The sequence below is a fragment of the Lepidochelys olivacea genome (genome assembly GCF_965140295.1).
Source record: "Lepidochelys olivacea isolate rLepOli2 genome assembly, chromosome: 7".
Taxonomy (NCBI): Eukaryota; Metazoa; Chordata; order Testudines; family Cheloniidae; genus Lepidochelys; species Lepidochelys olivacea.
Genome location: NC_140417.1, coordinates 78,740,700 through 78,759,974, shown reverse-complemented (window position 1 = coordinate 78,759,974; position 19,275 = coordinate 78,740,700). Strand labels below are relative to the sequence as shown.

The 19,275-nt window shown below is 37.9% G+C and overlaps 1 protein-coding gene across 2 annotated transcripts in view; it reads left to right on the top strand.

Moving 5' to 3' along the window:
- Positions 1-19,275, top strand: part of JMJD1C (jumonji domain containing 1C) — a 303,815-nt gene that overhangs the window by 178,263 nt on the left and 106,277 nt on the right. For both annotated transcript variants that reach the window (XR_014712455.1, XM_084634509.1), the window contains exon 3: positions 6,911-7,024. Coding sequence is in view for 1 of the 2 variants with exons in the window: in XM_084634509.1 (XP_084490635.1) it covers positions 6,911-7,024 (114 nt within the window). In the remaining variant the exon portion in view is untranslated. The remainder of the gene's footprint in view (positions 1-6,910; positions 7,025-19,275) is intronic.

The window sequence follows — 19,275 nt, the reverse complement described above, 5'->3', positions numbered from 1 at the left end:
TTCTCTTAGGACATTGAGAAAGTGTGTGTGTATATATATATATAAGATACAGTATAAGAAGCTGCTGGTAGGCTGTGTATGGTGTTGCCCTTACTTCACTCTGTGTTTTTAAACAGTTTGACTTTTTATTCCAGATATGCTGATTTTTCTTCTTATAGCACCCCAGGTATTTTCTAACAACTGTGGTGGTTGTTCCAAAGCCCTGTCTGGCTGAGAGATTAGATTTGACATTCCTACAGGACACTAATGTTATGTTAAATAAAACTTGCAGTATCATATTAAGATATTGGTTATATTAATGTTTGTTTGCAAACCTCATATTTGTGAGATTCAAAAGGTGTCAACAAAAACTTATTTTTATATAGGTAATTTTCTAAAAATATTTAAAGGATTGAGTATAGTCAAAATTAAAAAATCATGGAAAAAATAATGTAAACGATGTATGTATTTCCTGTTACATTTTAAATGGTGTGCTTTCAACATGGTGTGTGTTGAGCAGCTCAATTGTGTTGTAAGGACTGTGGCTGATTTATTTTAAAAATGCCTTTCAGGGAAGGCTCATCTGGTCTGCTTTTTCTCATGTGAATGGAATGTAGTGCACCATGGAACTCCAAACAGGATACAGTTGTTCTAAGCATTTTTCCTATGTAGTGGTAGGCCATAATAAGGCAGACATCCACACACTATTGGGAATTTATTGTAGTTTGGTTCAGTATGTGATATTCTAGTTAACACGTTAGTGCCATTTGCGTAACCAGTAGGTAGATATTCTTTTCCAGCGCTGAATATAGAATATAAAAGCAATTTTTCTGTTACATTAACAGTCTTCTGCATTAGTATTGAATTATAGGCTGTTTTGTGGCCAGAATTTTATTCCACAGTGACTTTCATCAGATGGCAGCTCCCTAAGGCTGTAGAAGTACCTAGCAGAATGATAGATCTGCCCAGTCTTGAATTACTTACTTATTATGCACATGTTCTATTTACATTTCTTTACATTCCAAATGCACTTAGACCGGTAAAATATTTAGTACTAATTCACTGGAAAAGCCAGAATAATGTTAGCAGAATTTTAAGTTTTTGCTTTATTAAAATAAATGCATACATAATTTCTTGTTTTCATATATGAAGATGGTGTGTTGGCATGTTAGTAGAACGCATGATTATGCTTCTGATGACTTAAGTATTTAGATGAATAATGGATACATTGTTTGCCACTTAAAACTGGGTGTATGTTGAATTTAGATGATTTTAGCTGTGCCCTTCATTTTTTTTGAAGAACATGTTAGAAATTATTCATAGATGAAAATGTATCTAGTGCATGTAGTAAATACTAAAATAAATTTGTATATCGGAATGTATTTAGTTGATTATAAAGGTATGTGTGTCATGATTTTTTTTGTGTATGAAATACTTAAATTTTTTTTTACTTACGAGATCAGTGCAGTTACTTAAATGTAAATATCTAGTTTACCTTTTTGTAGATTCAGGTCATTTAGTACCGTAGAACTTGTGTATTATGGTAGAAACAAATTATTTAAATAATAGTTGAAGGAATGTGTGTACATCACAGCTTGATATATCAAAAACAAAAATGCCCCACCAGTTTGGCCTAAAAGAATTGGAAACTCTTGTTAATTACCCCTGAGATTCTAATAATTTTAGTTTTAGCCAGTACTAACAGTAGTTAAACATTACTCCCAGAACCCTTTGACCTAAGTTGAAAAGCTGGGATGTGTCCTAAATTATGTGTTTTTCAAATTGGAAAATGACTAGCTCTCTCTTACAGGAAATACAACAACCTGTGGTTCTTTTATATGAGAGGTTATAAGAAATGAACTTGAATTTCAAAACCCATTTTATTTATCTTTTATCTTTTGCTACTTGATAAAATTACTTCTGAGTATAAATCATGGCAACAAACAGCTATTGGGAAAAAATATAGCTGTTTAGAGGTTTAATGATGAAGCAGCATAATGAGAACGTGCCAGTGTTTGTGTTATCTTAATTAAACAGTTTGACTAGAAAGTAATAAATAGAAAAGTAAGTTTAATTACTAGCATATATAAAATTAGTGTGAATGATCTTTTCAAGTATTATAGTTTTAAATAAAAAATGTATCAAGTTTTCTGTATTTTTTTGCTAAAGAAAGCAAAAACTTGTGAATATTAATGTTATACTTTTAGTTAAAAACAGTAACAGTTACTTAATTTCAATACTTTTTAATGGATAAAATGCTGTAAACGTTTACTAGGCAAATGGGTATTTTAACAAGGCCAATACACCATATAAGAATAATACCTAAATGACCTTAGTGTGAGCTGAAGAGTGGGGTTTTAGGCATTTGAGTTCAATACCCACCTAAACAAGATGTAATAATAATAATTCATATTAAACATTTGAAAATACCCTAATGAACTAACCACACAATTATTTATTCAGCTATAACTTGAGTATTCCTTGCAATGAAAATTAGCCACTGTAATAATATAGACATTCTAAAAATAATATTCTATTATTTATATGCATTATATGCAGCCGATGAAGTGAGCTGTAGCTCACGAAAGCTTATGCTCAAATAAATTTGGTAGTCTCTAAGGTGCCACAAGTACTCCTTTTCTTTTTGTGAATACAGACTAACACGGCTGCTACTCTGAAACTGTTCTATACACAGCAGTTCTCAAGTTTGAGGTCCATGGACCCCACTGGTGCCCTATGTGCTCTTGCTGATGGTCTTCAGAGAGCTGGTTGGTCACATAGTAGTGGACTACTTTGTTTCCAGCTGCTTAATTGGGTTAAATAGATCTAAAAATACACTATACATTTTCTTGATACTACTGCTTTATGTAAGCAATATCTATAGTTGTTACAGTGATCATAAATGGGTGAGATGGTTTGTGTGATTGCAGAGGTGAGGGGAATTTGTCTACAAGACCCACACTCTGTTAGGCAATGAGAGTAATTTATTAAATATGTTAACCCACCCAATTTCTTCATCAAGGTCACAAAAGCCTGAAAGTTATATGGTGGTGTTAGCCTGAGAGCTATGCTAGATGCCCCCTCCAGGCAGGTGCTTTGCTGCATGCACTGGTACAAAGCTGTATTAATCATTATTTGATGATGTAACAAAGGAGCAAGTCAATTTAGGCACTATATATATTAATTATTAATGACACTGGTAATAAAGAAACTAAAGCATTTGTATCCATGGAACTTCTTTTGACCAACCACTGGATCACAATGCAGTAAAATAAACAGGATTGGAGGCACCAATTCAGAAAAACTCCGAAGTCCTATGTTGCTTAAAGTTAATCATGTGCCTATGTGCTGTTTTGAATAGATATAGACTTAAGTATGTGCTTAAGTGCTTTGCTTAATTGAGGCCTTTCGGGTTTTAAGTCCTAGAATCATATAGCTACAAGAAATAAAAAGGGAAAGCTATGTTTTGTTGCCCATGTAAAGGAGGATTGGTTGTAGGCTGAAGATGTTCAGTATTTCCCATTTCCAGCACATAGACGTGTTTCTCAAGAGACTTTGTGGTTTGTAAAGAAGCTTTTTTTCTATAGTCTTGTAAAGAGGCCACTTGGACATCCTTGTATATATTTTCTTGTCATTATATATTTGACTCTGATTGCTGAGTCCTTCATGCCGTAGTTGATTAGTCTCTCAGGTTTTGTGTTTTTTTTTTTTACCCATTTTATGTCTCTTGTGGCATGGGATACTACTTACTGGAATTCCCACTGTCTGTGCTGGCAGGTAGAAAAATGAAGAAACAGTTGAGGAATGACAGTGTTTTTACTTGATGCTTTGCTTCTCCAAATCCATTACTACATTCCAGTTCTGGAGTCTCACTGATGGAATCTGGACTTTTTTTCCAAGAATTCTGACTTCTCTTTATAGATGTTTTATATAAGAATGTTTTCCATTACTGCTTGGGAAATTTCAAGCTAAGCACATTCAGCTGGCCTGCCACCCCTATTCTAGGGAGGTGTGGCATTGCACAGTTTTGGTTTATTTTCTGTCTGTCTGCTTGTAGGAGGACTTATATTCCCAGACTGTCTGGGCTGGCCTATTAAGGGGGTTAGAGAAACTAAATTAGTAGGTATTAAATTACTTTACTTTTCTGAGTAGAGAGCAACATTCACAGATCCATGATTTGGGATCAGTTCATACAATACCTGCAATCAGATAAACTGGTGTTTTATATGTAACTTACTATGTAGTATTGCTCAAAGACAAGCATTAAGTCACACTCCAGATAGTTGCTGTTTAGTTAATTACATTCTATGTACAGATATATGTATACAGAATCATTTTTGTTGACTTAAATTTTTAAGGCAATGTAAAAAAATCAGTTTGAAGAAGAAGCAGAGTATATGTAAATATGCAGATGCTAATCAGTAAATAGAAAAACTAAACCATCAGAATTGTTAAATTAAACTGCTTGTTCTTTAAAACTTATTTTGGCACACATGGCTTGTTCCAGATTATAGGGTTTGAACTCCATTCTTTACTGACTCAAAAGACTAACTATTCCAAGGCCAGCTATATGTAAACAACTTGGGTAAAGGAATTCTGTAAAGTACTAGAAGTTACATAATTACAAACCATTGAGGATCCATGATTGCCCAACATTCCAGCACATTCTTTCTTTTCTCTCTCTTCCTTTCCTTCTGCCCCGTCTCATCTTCATTCCCCTCCCTCAAATAATCTCTTGTGGTTATCATACTTTTGAGGACTGCTGATTGGCTGATGAGTTTTTTCCTTCTCAGAGACAGTAATAGAAGGGATTATAATTGAGAAAATACAGAAACGAGCAATGTAGCATGCAAAATCTGCATGGTAAATATAGAGAAAGTAGCTCCCTTCCCCCAAATAGGACATAGTTAAAATAAACTAATACATGGCTCTGGGAATATGTTTCCTCGTTTGCTGTATAAGTGCCAGACCTGCTAAACTCTGCAGGTTTTTTTTAAATTTTTTTACCGATACCAGTAACAAGACAACACCCTGATAAAACATAGTAACCTCTGGTGATGGTATTCTTAAATTTGGAAATGAATAACAGTGAAGTGAATTTGTCTTCCAGTTGTGTTTTGTACAGAATGAAGTCTGCACAACAGCTCTAAAAGGAAGTGTTTAAGAGGGTGGGGTTTTGTTTCCATTTCTATTATTTTAGAGATGTTATTAGCACAGTGAATTATTTTTCTAGAAGAAATAAGTCTGTTTTTAGGATGATTTCATTGTATATTCCTGTTTGGATTTAGCTAAATAAAGCAAGTGTGAAATTTCTTATTTGCACTTCAACTGGAAAAAAAAGGGAGGGGTTGGAGAGACAGATTCAGCGTGTCATGTTGTGGAACAGTGATTCATAATGGAGAAGCCCCTGCCTGGTTGGTGAGATACTAGACGTTTTAATGGAGTGGTGCTACAGAGATGCTAGCTCCCAGTTTTTCTTGTTTCATGTTCAGCATATCAGTGTAGATTATGATTGCTGCACTGTTTAGGTGACCGAAGTAAAATTCTGTGTGTGATTGTCCCAGGCACGTTATTTTAGCTATCTGTTCGCCCTCACTTGCACATATTCTCTCTCACATATGTGGCATTTTCACTAATCTCTATATTATACATTTTGAGTGTATGTATATTACTTATTTTTTTCCTCTTGTATTCTTACCTTACGTTCTCGGTTTTGATACATTTTCCTTTTATTGCCTGTATTCCCTCATTCCTGATTTTCTGTCTTGTACAGTTTTCTTCATCTGCTCTTTCTTTCCCTTCTTTTTTTCATTGCATTTTGCACTTTCTTTGCTGAAAGTGCCCTTTCTTGTCTTCCCCCGGTCCCTTAATCACTTCCTCTTTCTACTGTCAGCCCATTTTCACAACCTCATCATATCTCCTTCCGCTACCCTCAGTCACTTTCCCGGGATTCCCTCTCACCAATCTGTCATCTAACTCCTCCTCTTGGTAAACCCCTGTCCAGTCACACTGTCACTATACTTTTTCTGGTCCGGGAAACTCCACCCCCACTGATCAGAGTGACTGCTCAAGGGGAACCTTCTTCCCCAGTTATATTTTCTTCCCACTCATTCTCTGTAAGATTCTCCTTCTTGCACTAAATGGGAGAGTACGAAAGCATTTTGGAGCCAGAGGAGGCGGCAGAATTTCCACTTGGGAGAAGCACATCCTTCTGAGTCAGTGTGCAGGAGCTGATAGTTCTCTCTGAAAGTGTGGAAGAAGCCCTCCAAGGAGAGAGAAGATCATGTCACTGGAGGCTTAAAAGCTGTTTTGTCTGAGGCTGCTGTGTTGGAGCAGCTGAGTCTGATTGCTGGTAGGGGAAGGAGTAATGTAGCCTGGAGGGAGTGCAGAAGGGAAGATGAAAGTAGGAGAGGCAATATAAGTGTCAGAGAACAGGAGAATGGGGAAACTGACCAAGCATGGTGGAAGAGAATTCAGCAGAGATGAAGGGTGCAGTCTCATGCCTGCATTTCCTTCCACCATGTTGTCTTAAGCAGATGCTGCTGTGCAAGCCTGACCTGCAAGCTGAAAGAAGCGACCTGAATATGCAGCTGTGTGGCCAGGGTAAAATCCTGTGCTCTGAAATGGAACATTGATTTTCTGTGGTAAACACTCTCTTGCTCAACAGCAATGTGGACAAGGAAGACTATGTATTGCAGTTCTATGTTCTCACCCTAGTCTTTCCACTGACAGCACAAACAAACCAGCAAAATACATTCAGGTTCCTATCTTAAATGACTAGTTGTTCTGAATGAGCAAGAGATAATTAAGCATTAACTGGGTTATCATAACACATGTGACTTTATATTTGCTGGAACAATGGGGTAAAGGAGGAGCCAAATCTTATCTTGGTTCTTTGAAATTCTTAGCTTTGTTCATTTTATTTTTTCAGACATTCAAGCCCTTGGTTGGAAAAAGTGTGTACAGGTCGATCACTGCAGTAGAATTCCTTGTGGACAAACAACTGGATTTTGTAACTGAAGATAGTGCCTTTCAGCCCTATCAGGTAAGAGATATGGGTAGTGTACAAGTCCAAGTCATCCAGTTTAATTGAATCCTCTGTGCGTTATTTTTAAAAAACTTTTTATGGGCCAAATCCTGTGTAATATTGAGCCCATTCATTTCCCATTGGTCAATGGAAACAGAAGGTGCTCACCATTTCATAGACTTTAGTGGTGAATCTGTAAGGGGAAAAAAACTACATATACTGTGTCACAGATCCTCCTTCAAAATAAAATTTCTAACCTGTTTGTTAAAAGTTAACTAATACAGCTAGTTATGGAGTAGATAACGGTATATTGTCTATTCTACTGGAGATATGCTTTGGTCATTGAAACTCAAGTAGTGCATTTGTACTTGATTATTTATTGTTCTTCTCTTAAGACTGAATTACAGTAGTTTATTTTCTTTTAAAAAATAGTCTGATTCCCCCCTCATGGGTGACATAAATGGATAATTGCTGCTGTTTCTAAGTGTGTTTTCACAATTCCAGCATTCCAGATTTCTTAATCATAGCCCTAATAAATTAGAAGAGTACTTTCAGTATGTAGTTGTGTATGTGTTTAAGACATGGTGTTTGTGAGGGATCTAGTCGCCAGAATCCTTAGAAAAACATAATTTGATTTTCTTGAAAGATAAGATTTCAAAACATTTGTTCTTTAGTAAATAAAAAGGGATAGAATACTGATTTTCTTTCTTTTTACTCGGACTATAATCAGTCCAATGCAAATTGCCATAAGCTGTCTCTCTATTATAGGTTTCAGAGTAGCAGCCGTGTTAGTCTGTATCTGCAAAAAGAAAAGGAGTACTTGTGGCACCTTAGAGACTAACAAATATGTTTGAGCATAAGCTTTCGTGAGCTACAGCTCACTTCATCGGATGCATGCAGTGGAAAATACAGTGGGGAGATTTTATATACACAGAGAACATGAAACAATGGGTGTTACCGTACACACTGTAAGGAGAGTGATTAGTTAAGGTGAGCTATTACCAGCAGTAGAGAAAAAAAAAACAACCTTTTTGTAGTGATAATCAAGGTGGGCCCTTTCCAGCAGTTGACAAGAACGTGTGAGGAACAGTGGGGGGGGGGGGGAATAAACGTGGGGAAATAGTTTTACTTTGTGTAATGACACATCTACTCCCAGTCTTTATTCAAGCCTAATTTAATGGTGTCCAGTTTGCAAATTAATTCCAATTCAGCAGTCTCTCGTTAGTCTGTTTTTTTGAAGGTTTTTTGTTGAAGAATTGCAGCTTTTAGTTCTGTAATGGAGTGACCAGAGAGATTGAAGTGTTCTCCGACTGGTTTTTGAATGTTATAATTCCTGACGTCTGATTTGTGTCCATATATTCTTTTATGTAGAGACTGTCCAGTTTGGCCAATGTACATGGCATAGGGACATTGCTGGCACATGATGGCATATATCACATTGATAGATGTGCAGGTGAACGAGCCTCTGATAGTGTGGCTTACGTGATTAGGCCCTATGATGGTGTCCCCTGAATAGATATGTGGACAGAGTTGGCAATGGGCTTTTTTGTAAAGATAGGTTCCTGGGTTGGTGTTTTTGTTGTGTGGTGTGTGGTTGCTGGTGAGTATTTGCTTCAGTTTGGGGGGCTGTCTATTGTAGGTTATACAAAGGTTATACTTTGAGTCTGTTTGAGAGAGAGTGTTAATCGCTGATCAACACCACAATAATGTTCCTCCCTCCTTCAAAATTACTGTAGTATTTTTTCCAAATACATGGCTTAAAAAATAAAATGGAAATAGGACCTATATAGATAGAATTCTGTTTTTCAGTTCACTTAATGATTGATGCTTTTGTCGTGAATCACTAATATTTGAGGAACCTAAGCAAATTCAAAACTATTTGTCTGAGTCCAGCTTCAATCTTCCAACTTGTTCTTAGTTTACTAAGAAAATGCCTGCTATAATTGTCTTCAGCTTTTCATGAGAGTTTATTTCCTCCAATCTTGCTCATTTCAGTTGTGGCAAGTATCCTTATTTTGGCAGTAGGTTGCTTTGGATTCTCAGAGATCAATCTGAGCAAATTTACAGTAAAGCAAAAGTGAATATATGAGGAAGAATGTTGCATCTTGTAAAGCAATCTGATTTCTATCACCTAGCCATGCAATAAGTGTAGTGGATAGGTGCCAGGGCGGTTTTTGTCCTTGCCCCAAAAAAACGGGAGTTTTGTTTGGGGTGGTAAATCAGTATAGAAGTAATACAGTAATTCTTAAAAAATGTGCACTTGTCACATGAAATGCTGGCTACATCATAACTATTTATAATTAATACTCTATTGTAATTACAGCATGGAAAGAAGTAAGATACACTATCTAGTATAACATTTGTATCTATTAAATTTTTAAGTAGGTATTTGAAGGTTAAAGATGCTGCAGAGACTGCTTTTAGGTTTAGGAGTTTTTTGTTTACACTAGAGTCGGGATCTTCTTACCTGGAGATGTTAATCCTTGACTTGTCTTTAGAAGACATTTCAATCTCTTATTTTCTTCCATAAGAGGAGTTAGAGTCACAGATATTTTTTACTTATTATTTTAAAGAGAGAGGAGTTTTGTGCCAGATTTTTGATATCAGAAACTGAATTCCTGTTTTCACTGAAAAGGTGTAGTACGAGCAGTGCAGAGTTGTATCTGTGTCAGTCCCAGGATATTAGAGAGACAGGGTGAGTGAGGTAATATCTTTTATTGGACCAACTTCTGTTGGTGAGAGACAAGCTTTTGAGCTTCACAAAGCTGACCTGATGAAGAGCTCTCTGTAGTTTGAAAGCTTCTCTCTCACCAACGGAAGTTGGTTCAATAAAAGATATTACCTCACCCACCTTGTCTCTTTAGTATGACCAATAACATATAGTGGACACTAGTGTAAGATTTCTTTAACCTCTGCCTCCAGTGTTCCTCCTTCTGACAGGGAGAGGATCGTCACTGAGTGTGAGAGAGAAATGATTGTTCCATGCATCTCGGCTGTCCACTGCTGGACTGAGATCCCCAATTTATGAACCATCAAATGAAAATTACTTGGTTACAATAAGAATCTAAATTACTATTTCACTGACACGGTAACCAACAGATTACTGATATTAGAGTCTTTTTAACATACTGATGGAACCTAAATTCTAGATCTAACTAGACACATTTTGTATGTTTTGTGTACTGTATACCAAGATGATGAGCTCACTGACCACTTGAACTAAGGTTTCATTATAGTAAGTATTTGTTGACTTAAGTAGTCAGCTGTTACTGGCATATATTTTGTGAACAGTATTCAGAAGCACATCCCTCCTCCCATTTCCAGGGACAGTGTAGTTTCATGACCAATAATTTTTGTTTAGAATGTGCGAATAAAAATATTGAATGGTAGTGTTCCTAGGATATAAAGGAATCCTTCTGTAAAATACATTATAAGAACAGCCATACTGGGTCAGACCAAAGGTCTATCTAGCCCAGTATCCTGTCTTCCGAAAGCGGCCAATGACAGGTGTCCCAGAGCACTGTGAAAAAATAGATGAGAGCTCCTTCCCTGCCTGAAGGAGCATACAGTCTAAACTAGTTTCTGTTTTCATCACTTTTTAGAAATGCCATCTTGCTTTCTAGAAGCAACAGAGGTAAGACTCCTGGAGTTCAGGAGATAAGTTTGTTCTCCTGCTCGTTCTACAATGCCATTAACCTATTTCTGAATGGAGAACTTAAGAACCCAAGTATGCAAAGATAGATCTATTTTAATCCTTCCTAAATATATTTAACCCTCTGTTTTGGAGTCTAACAGAGTTGTGTTTTCAGCATGGAAGCCTTAGAGACTGTTTTAAAGCTTTATGGTGAACTAGGTTCACCCCCCTCCCCATTGTTTTTTGTTTTTTGTTTTGTTTTTTGCCACACATCATGGTAGTAGTCTGAGCACTTAGTTTCAGCCCTGTTTGCTCAGATTTTTAAAGGTATTTAGTCATGCTGTGCTGATTGCTGCAATGCCTAACTTATTTAAGAGCCTAAATCTCATTTTCAAAGGGTATTTAGGCACTTAGGTGCCAAATTTTAGTGACAGTCAAAACAAGCTGGATTTAAACCTGCGTGGGGGTGACTCCAAATTTCATATCCTGTGCTTCAACCTCTGGCCTATTTCCATTGTAATTGAGATAATGAACATATTCATCATAATGTTACTATTGGGAAATAGATGTTCCTAGAACCTTTCTCTTGTAGATCACTGGTCTGACTCCTGCTCAGATCAGTTCAGATCAGTTGTTATAAAACACATTGGCATCTAACATGGTGATCTGTCTTCTGGCCTGGAAGAAATGAGGTTGTTGTCTTAGTCCAGTTTCAAGATGACAAGTGCTCAAGCCAGACAGAACAGCACAATGGGCATCCTTTTAGTCTTAGCAGAAAGGATAAGGATTGAGTAGACAAGGAGACTAAATTATTCTCCCCTCTAGAAGTGTTTGCTCCAGAACAGGGTTAGAGGCACATTAACTGAGGAATTTTGAACCACAGATTCCTATGCCACCCATATCTGCTGTGTGGATCAGTAAACTTCAGTTTCTGTGATAGTAGATCCAGCACCTTTTCACAAGCATTAAATGTACTTATTTTTCAAAAAATGGGATACCATATAACAGCTAGGTCACAGCATCTGGTGATTCTTCTAGCACCTTCATCATCTTACGTGGTTAGTAAATCTTGCACTTCATATATGGATTTACGTAATACATCTATGTTTCTTGTCATTATAGGATTTCCATTTTTCATGTCTGTATGGGTGCTGCTTTTAAGCCAGTCCATTTCTTCACAGATCAGTAATAAGTTTCTTTGAGGCCCTTCATTTATAATTTGTTCCTACAAGATCCTGAACATGTAATGCAGTAGTTATCACCCTATAATTTTTGATTGCCTACCAATCACATACCTGCAGTTTTTATTTTGATTGCTGTATAAAGGATATAGCAGGTATTATTTCTTACCTGAAAATTCTGTGTGTGACTGAGTGCGACTCTCATTAATTAATCTGGGATGGTCAGGCCTGTTAGTCGAGTATTTCTTTGTTATGGCAAGACTCTTTGCTTCTAGGTAAAAGTCAGACTTAAGCAGAGGATCGAGGCAAACCGGTTTAGCAATGACATGAAAATTCTGTCTTGTTACCCACAAGTAACAAGTAAGTGGTGGGTGTAAAAATGTTTGTGTTATATTCACTATCCTACTGTATATCTATAATGAACACATATGAGTATGAAACGTGATACATAAGACAAATTATCAATATTTTTGTACTTTGGGTCCAAAATATGGCAAATGTACTTTAAAATTGTTTATATTTTCCATTAACATACAGTACATCCTTGCTATAATGCCCTTCGCAATAGTAAACCTTGAGCTATAGCCAACTTGGTCCCTGGATCCCACCTCCAGCCCTACCTGATGCGGTGAGGGGGCTGAGAGCTCCTCCAGCCCCAGGGCTGCAAATGGTGGGGCAGACAGTTTCCGCGTGGCTGCAAGCAGGGGTTCAGAGGGGGGCAGGCAACTCCTCCAACCCTGGGGCCAGAATCAGGGGTAGGTGGGGGGCAGACCGCTCCGGCCTTGGAGCAGTAAGCAGCAGGGGCTCCATGGGAGCCAGAGGAACTGTCAGTTTGGCTGCAGGGCTCAAAGTGTCAGCAATCCTCTCCCACTTCCCTGCCCTGCAGCAGGACTCTTTCCCTATAACAAACCCCTGGCTATAATGACCAAATGGCTTGGCTCCTCAGGGGTTTGTTATAGTGAGGGTGTACTGTATACTGTTGCGTGGTATGAATGCATATTAATTTTTTTTAAAGCAAAAACTTGCAAGCATTTAGAAAATTACCCACTAATATTAGTTTGAGTCTGGTATAATGTAGACAGATATGCTGCTTCCCCATGCAGCTCTAAAATTTCACTTAAGTTCTGATTTTCTCCAGTCCTACTAATTACCTCTGGGGCTTCTCCTGAGCAGAGATTTCCAACTGGTGTAATTTTATGCTTGCTTTTATTGTAGAGTGAAAGATTTCAACTTGTCATCAGATATCCATCTAGTATATTATTCTACAGCACTTCACCATTTAGCCCCAGCTTGAAAATGACACCATGATAGTAGTTGTATTTAACTAAAATTTTCTTTGAAGAATAACAAATTTACGCATACTGTTGTGTCATCAAACACATTCCAATCTATAAACATGAATACTATGGTATATTACAGTGAAGTTGTATATTTCACAGAAATTCACACTAAGCAGAGGTTCATTATAAATAGACCTGCAAATTGCACATTGTTATGAATTAAAAAAATTCAGGACAGACTTTGACTCACTACAACTGAGTTTAACAATGTTTGAGTTCATCATAAGGAATTTCCAGTATTCAAGAAAAATCAGTGTATAAATATGTAGGTTAATAGTACTAAAGCAAACAACTGAATGAAGAAATAGTAAGATACAGAAAACTCAACCATCTATTAAGCAGTACACTGACTTGAAAATTACTGCTTATGAGGGCAAAATCTCAGTGTAGTAAGGTGGTATGTATATTTTTCCTTTCAACAAACACAATGGTAAGCTTGCCTTTTCTCTGAAAAACATTATAGCAAATTGTATTAAAAAAAAAACTTTTCCTATAGTAGACATTTCTGGTGTTTTAAATTGAGAATTTTTAAATATCTAGGCACAACAGAATAGATACGAGGAAGTGTGTGATTTCGTGTCCCCCCTCCCCCCCTTTAATTAAACACTTCATTGGTTCAAACTAAGCACCTACACTATTCCTAAACATAGATAAAATTTGCTGTTTTCAGACAAATTCTAACCTTAACAATTATTTCTGAATATTGCATTTGGGAAGCAAGACTCCATTAATCAGTTTTTGTACTGATTTTTAAGAGGTTGGATACTTGTGAACTGGGATGTTTATTTTAAAAAATCAGCTAACTACCTAGGCAGTTCGAGGTATAAGGTTCCAATAAGTGGTTTGTTAAAAATATCAGTGAATTTACAATAAACTTATAAATTTTAAGTATAACCAAGATTGAGTAGTTAAAACTGAAATCTGTACCTTTTCTGAAACACCATGCGTACAATATGTAATATCCAACAAACACATTCATTTAAGCAATTATAAATTCATTTTGTAATATTCCTTGCTGGTGAAAGAACCAGAATTATAGCAGCAAAGCTGCTTATTATGTTCCTTTGTTTTAAATACTGTAGTTTGCTTGAAACTAAAAAGAGAGGACATGAAGAATTAAAGCATAATATATGCTGTGTGTGGTGTCATCAACATGGTGTCTTTATCTGAACATTTGGCAATATCAGTCTTTCACAGGCCAAGATCAGTTGTATTATATTGTGGACAAACAACAACAAATCCTTTAAAACATGTTTCCCACAACAAAATACATATAAGAATCAGAAGCACAAAATGTGCACAGCACAAATCTTATTGCTTCTCTGCTCACTGTCTGGATAGAACAGAGCAGGGAGTGAACCCACAGGCTCCTATTATGGTTGCCTAGTAACCAATGGTGGAAGTAGTTCTTACACTGCCTGCTGCTCTCAGGACAGCAGCATTAGTATTGCAGGGCCTGCAAACGCTACTTTGTAACCTTTTCTGTAGGCTAAATTTTACCCAAAGAGTTTATGAACATAAAATGACCCCAGACAAGAACAGAGGGTGGCTAGTTGCACAGCTGACTGTGGGAGGTTAGCACAAATTCCAGTTCCATTTCTTCACATTCATTACATTTCCTGCAGGGGGTATTTCACCACACAAGGAAGGAAGTGGAAGGGTGTGCACATGACCATCTTTAAAAGTTCCTCTCTATGGGTCCTTTTAAAAAGTCAAAAATGGCTGACACAAAAAGCTTTGAAAATATCTTGCCAGCTTTTTGTTGTTGGACCCTTTCATCTGTGTAAATCTGCTTCTTCAAAGTCTACCGCTAACCAGAATAGATGAGAGGAAAAAATGAAACCATCATTTAGCTGGGTCTTGCTGTACCTCAGTATTTCATCAGGGTAAGCAGAGGTCAGTCTGTCCACCCCAAACATATTGAGGGTTCCAGATATCAAGATATAAGGTGTTGAGAACTTAAATGTGTGAGAGATGGTAATGCAAAGTGAAGACGGAAGAGTAACTCTGTACTGCAAAGCATTGTTTTTCTAAAGGTTCGTCATTTATCAGCGTTGAAAGGTCAAAAGTGTAACCATCTTTAAAGATGGTTATAAATATATATGCCTTACTGATGATGAAAAATTTGCCTCCAAAATGCAGGCTGTGGCATTGGTAAAATTTTTATTCAGCCCACATTCTGAATGAATTCAGAATACATTCTGAATTTCTCTAGTTAGAGGTATTAGGCATATATGTAACACCATCCTTCCACTTTCCTGTTGTTGTTTCATTGTTATGAGCAGGAACAGGGTTTCACAGTCCTCACAAGTGCCCCATTTTGGCCATCCACTAGCACTGTTGTGAAGGGAATCCAGACCTTTTGCTGATCCGGATCACTAGGTGTTTTGAGCTTCTGGAGCCAATGCAGGCTGCAGTACTGATTCTTACCTGTGCCTTTCTGGCACATTTCCTAGGCACTGACTCTCTCTGCTGCCCCTTCTCAGAAATGAAGCTTCCCCAGCCCACCTCCTATAGGCTCCCAGGACTGACACCCTCCCGCCCCAAGATACTCGAGTTAGTTGAATACACCCTTCTCCCAAAACTCAACCCCAAAGGTCTGAAGCTTCTGGTTTGCAGTTTAACCTTCTCAGGGGCACACAGCAATTGTGAAACAGTTAATGCAAAACTTGCACAGAGTCTAAGGGCTAGTCTGCACTTGTAAACATGCCTTGTGTGGTTGTGATGCAGCGAGAGAGTTCTCCCAGCGCTCCTAAAAAGCCAACTCCATGAGGGGCGCAGCTACCTGACCTGGGAGCATGGCTCCCAGCTCTGGTGCACTGTTTACACTGGTGCTTTACGGCGCTGAAACTTCATGCGCTCAGGGAATGTTTTTTCATACCCTGAGTGAGAAAGTTGTAGCACTGTAAATTGCAGCTGTTTTACTTAATCATGCAAAGCACTAATCATACAAAATACAGGAGAGTACTGATCCCTGCTCAGAGTCCTTGGTGCCTTCTGGGCACAGGTAGGGCCCCCTCCTCACTGAGGTTGGTGTTACATACTGAGTGGTCTTGTTCTCTTCTGCCTCATGCTTCCACTTCCTGTCTGGCTCGCAGTTCCTATGTATTCCCTTATTTAACTCCTGAGAGAAAGTGGGTGAGGTAATAATTTCGCACCCCTTGATAATCTGTACCTTATTCCCTGACAACCAGAAACTTCTATACTTGAACTCTGTACCATTTCTTATTTCAACATTATCTTAATAAAATTATTAAATCTGTTGTTGGACCAACTTCTGTTGGAGAGAGAGACAAGCCTTCAGGTTTACACAGCGCTCTTCTTCAGGTCTGGGAAACTTATTCAGAGTCACAGGTAAATACAAGGTGGGACAGATGTTTTGCATAAGTAGTTAACACATATTTCAAGGGGCCTTCCAAGGGTGAAGTGGCCTATTAACACCCTTCCAGTGATGGGGAGGAAGAAAAAGGGGTGGAGGAGGAAAGCAGCTGGAAGGGAGGTTTTGTGGTTTACAGATAGCTGAAATAAGTCATAACTCCAGTATGTGTTCAGTCCATGATTTGTAGTATCTAGCAAAGATAGGCATTTAAATTCCCACACTGCCTTTGTTCTGCCTTTGATAAGTTTCCATTGCTCCTACCACCTTCTCTCCCTTCAGAGGAGTCTGCTAAACTAGCTGCAGCTATTGTTCTCAGATGTTTTCATTTGAATAAGGCTGCTAAGTCCTAAGCATCTTCTGTTGTATTTGTCTGGTGTGTACGTGCTACAGGCCCTGTCAGCAGTGGTAGATATACAAATACATATAGGCACTTATGATACAGCAGGTTTTCATAATACAACTTCACAGTGTCAGCCAGAATTCTAAAGTTGTACAGATACAGTCCCAGCTCATCACACAGAGCATAAGAAAGCTGAAGGGTTTTGGTTTTTGTTACCTTCTTTTCTCATAAAAAGAAAGGGAAATAGTGTTGTGTGTATGGTGTGATGTACAGATTAAAACACAATGCACACCTTTTTAATACAAATAAGTTTAAAAAATAGTGAAAACTTGAAGAGAAGAGTGAAATAAAATGTCTGTCTGTATAGATGGGTAGAAAGAATATTTTAAGCAATCCCTAATCATAAACAGAAGACTTTTTTCAACCCTTTTCCCCTCCAAGCTACAGACTTAAAAATAGCTATTGTAACTGAAAAATGCTCTTCTCATGGGCTTAACCTCCACCACTTCAGGGGCTTTTGGGTTTGTCCCACCCGTTGAGAATGACAGAAACAGCTTGAGAACGTTCAGTGCAAGCCAGCTGGCATTCCCCACCATCATGTGCTTCAGCTCCCAGTTTCGCTTCCTTCACAGATGACAGAGCAGCATCCAGTTTCTCAGTCTTTAACTCTTTTCAGCATTCTCTTAAAAATTGTTTCTATTCATGTATTTTAGTGTCCGGACCACCCAAAAGCAGTCCAGCTGGCTTCTCTGGCAGCATCCTGCATAGTGATGATATGAACAGCTTGCTGCTGATACCATCTATACTATTTAATGTACAATCCTGGCATGAAGAGAGTCAAAAGGCTAAATCCACTAGAAATGGTTCAGATGACTTATATTCATCTTTAGTCTGCATTATAGCTGGGAGAGCACTAACAGTTTCATCATGAAATTCATTGAAGGAGAGGAGCAGAAATGTCTTCATGTTGTCAATCTGTTAAATCATTAGAGAGACAGCTAAATAGATACATACTCCTCTGCTAAATTATTATGAATGCCTCCCTCACAAAATGAACTATTCAACTTCCTTGAGAATTTATTTCCTCTTCTCTTCCCAAAATAAGTGGGGTAAAATTGTGTGTCCTGGTTTTCTCCTCTTACTTCTGCTTCTGATTAGTCAAGTTACTGAGTTTCTGGTGCTCTTTTCCAGAAAATGAAGAAAAGAAATGTCCAAAAATCTAACTCAGGAGTTTAAAATACTAAAAGAATCCTCTCTCTTGTGAATTGAAGGTCAGACCCTTTCATACTTGGATTCTATATCTGCTCTTAGTATATCTGAAAAGTTGCTGAATTGGGGGTGGTACAAGCAGATGAGAATCGGACATTTCTTGCGTGGAAAAAGTTGTTTCTCTGAACTTGCACATTGATCAGTCCTGAGGTTTCTTCCCTAAGGGAGAAATAAATTGTGTTTATAGCTACATAAACTACCTCCTAGTCTTGCTGTTTATACTGTCTTCTTTGGACATGCTAGCTGGTGGTGGTGGTGGTGGTACAATGTTCTGTGTAAGCTACAGGGCATTGTGTGTAGGCATAGTTATGTATACTGACCCCTTAAGGGTAGTTTAAAAATATTTACACTGTTCAACAGAATGTCTGAAGAGTCACCCAAAAAAAAAAAAAAGTGTAAGCTTTGCCTAGGGACACAAATATTGCAGTCAAGTGGTGTTTGTAGCCCACTCAGAACAAAGAAAATTGAGACGGAACATTGGAAATGATCAAGCTGTCACTGTCATCTGTAAATGGAACTAGCACAAAATTTGCCTCCGCAATACTAGATGTACGAGAGCACACATTTTGCTCGTTGCCAACTGTGCCCACATATCTATTCAGGGGACACCATCACAGGGCCTAATAACATCAGCCACACTATCAGAGGCTCGTTCACCTGCACAGCCACCAATGTGATATGTGCCATCATGTGCCAGCAATGCCCCTCTGCCATGTACATTGGTCAAACTGGACAGTCTCTACGTAAAAGAATAAATGGACACAAATCAGATGTCAAGAATTATAACATTCATAAACCAGTCGGAGAACACTTCAATCTCTCTGGTCACGCGATCACAGACATGAAGGTCGCTATCTTAAAACAAAAAAACTTCAAATCCAGACTCCAGCGAGAAACTGCTGAATTGGAATTCATTTGCAAATTGGATACTATTAATTTAGGCTTAAATAGAGACTGGGAGTGGCTAAGTCATTATGCAAGGTAGCCTGTTTCCTCTTGTTTTTTCCTACCCCCCCCCCCCTATGTTCTGGTTTAACTTGGATTTTAACTTGAAGAGTGGTCAGTTTGGATGAGCTATTACCAGCAGGAGAGTGAGTTTGTGTGTGTATGGGGGTGGGGGGGGATG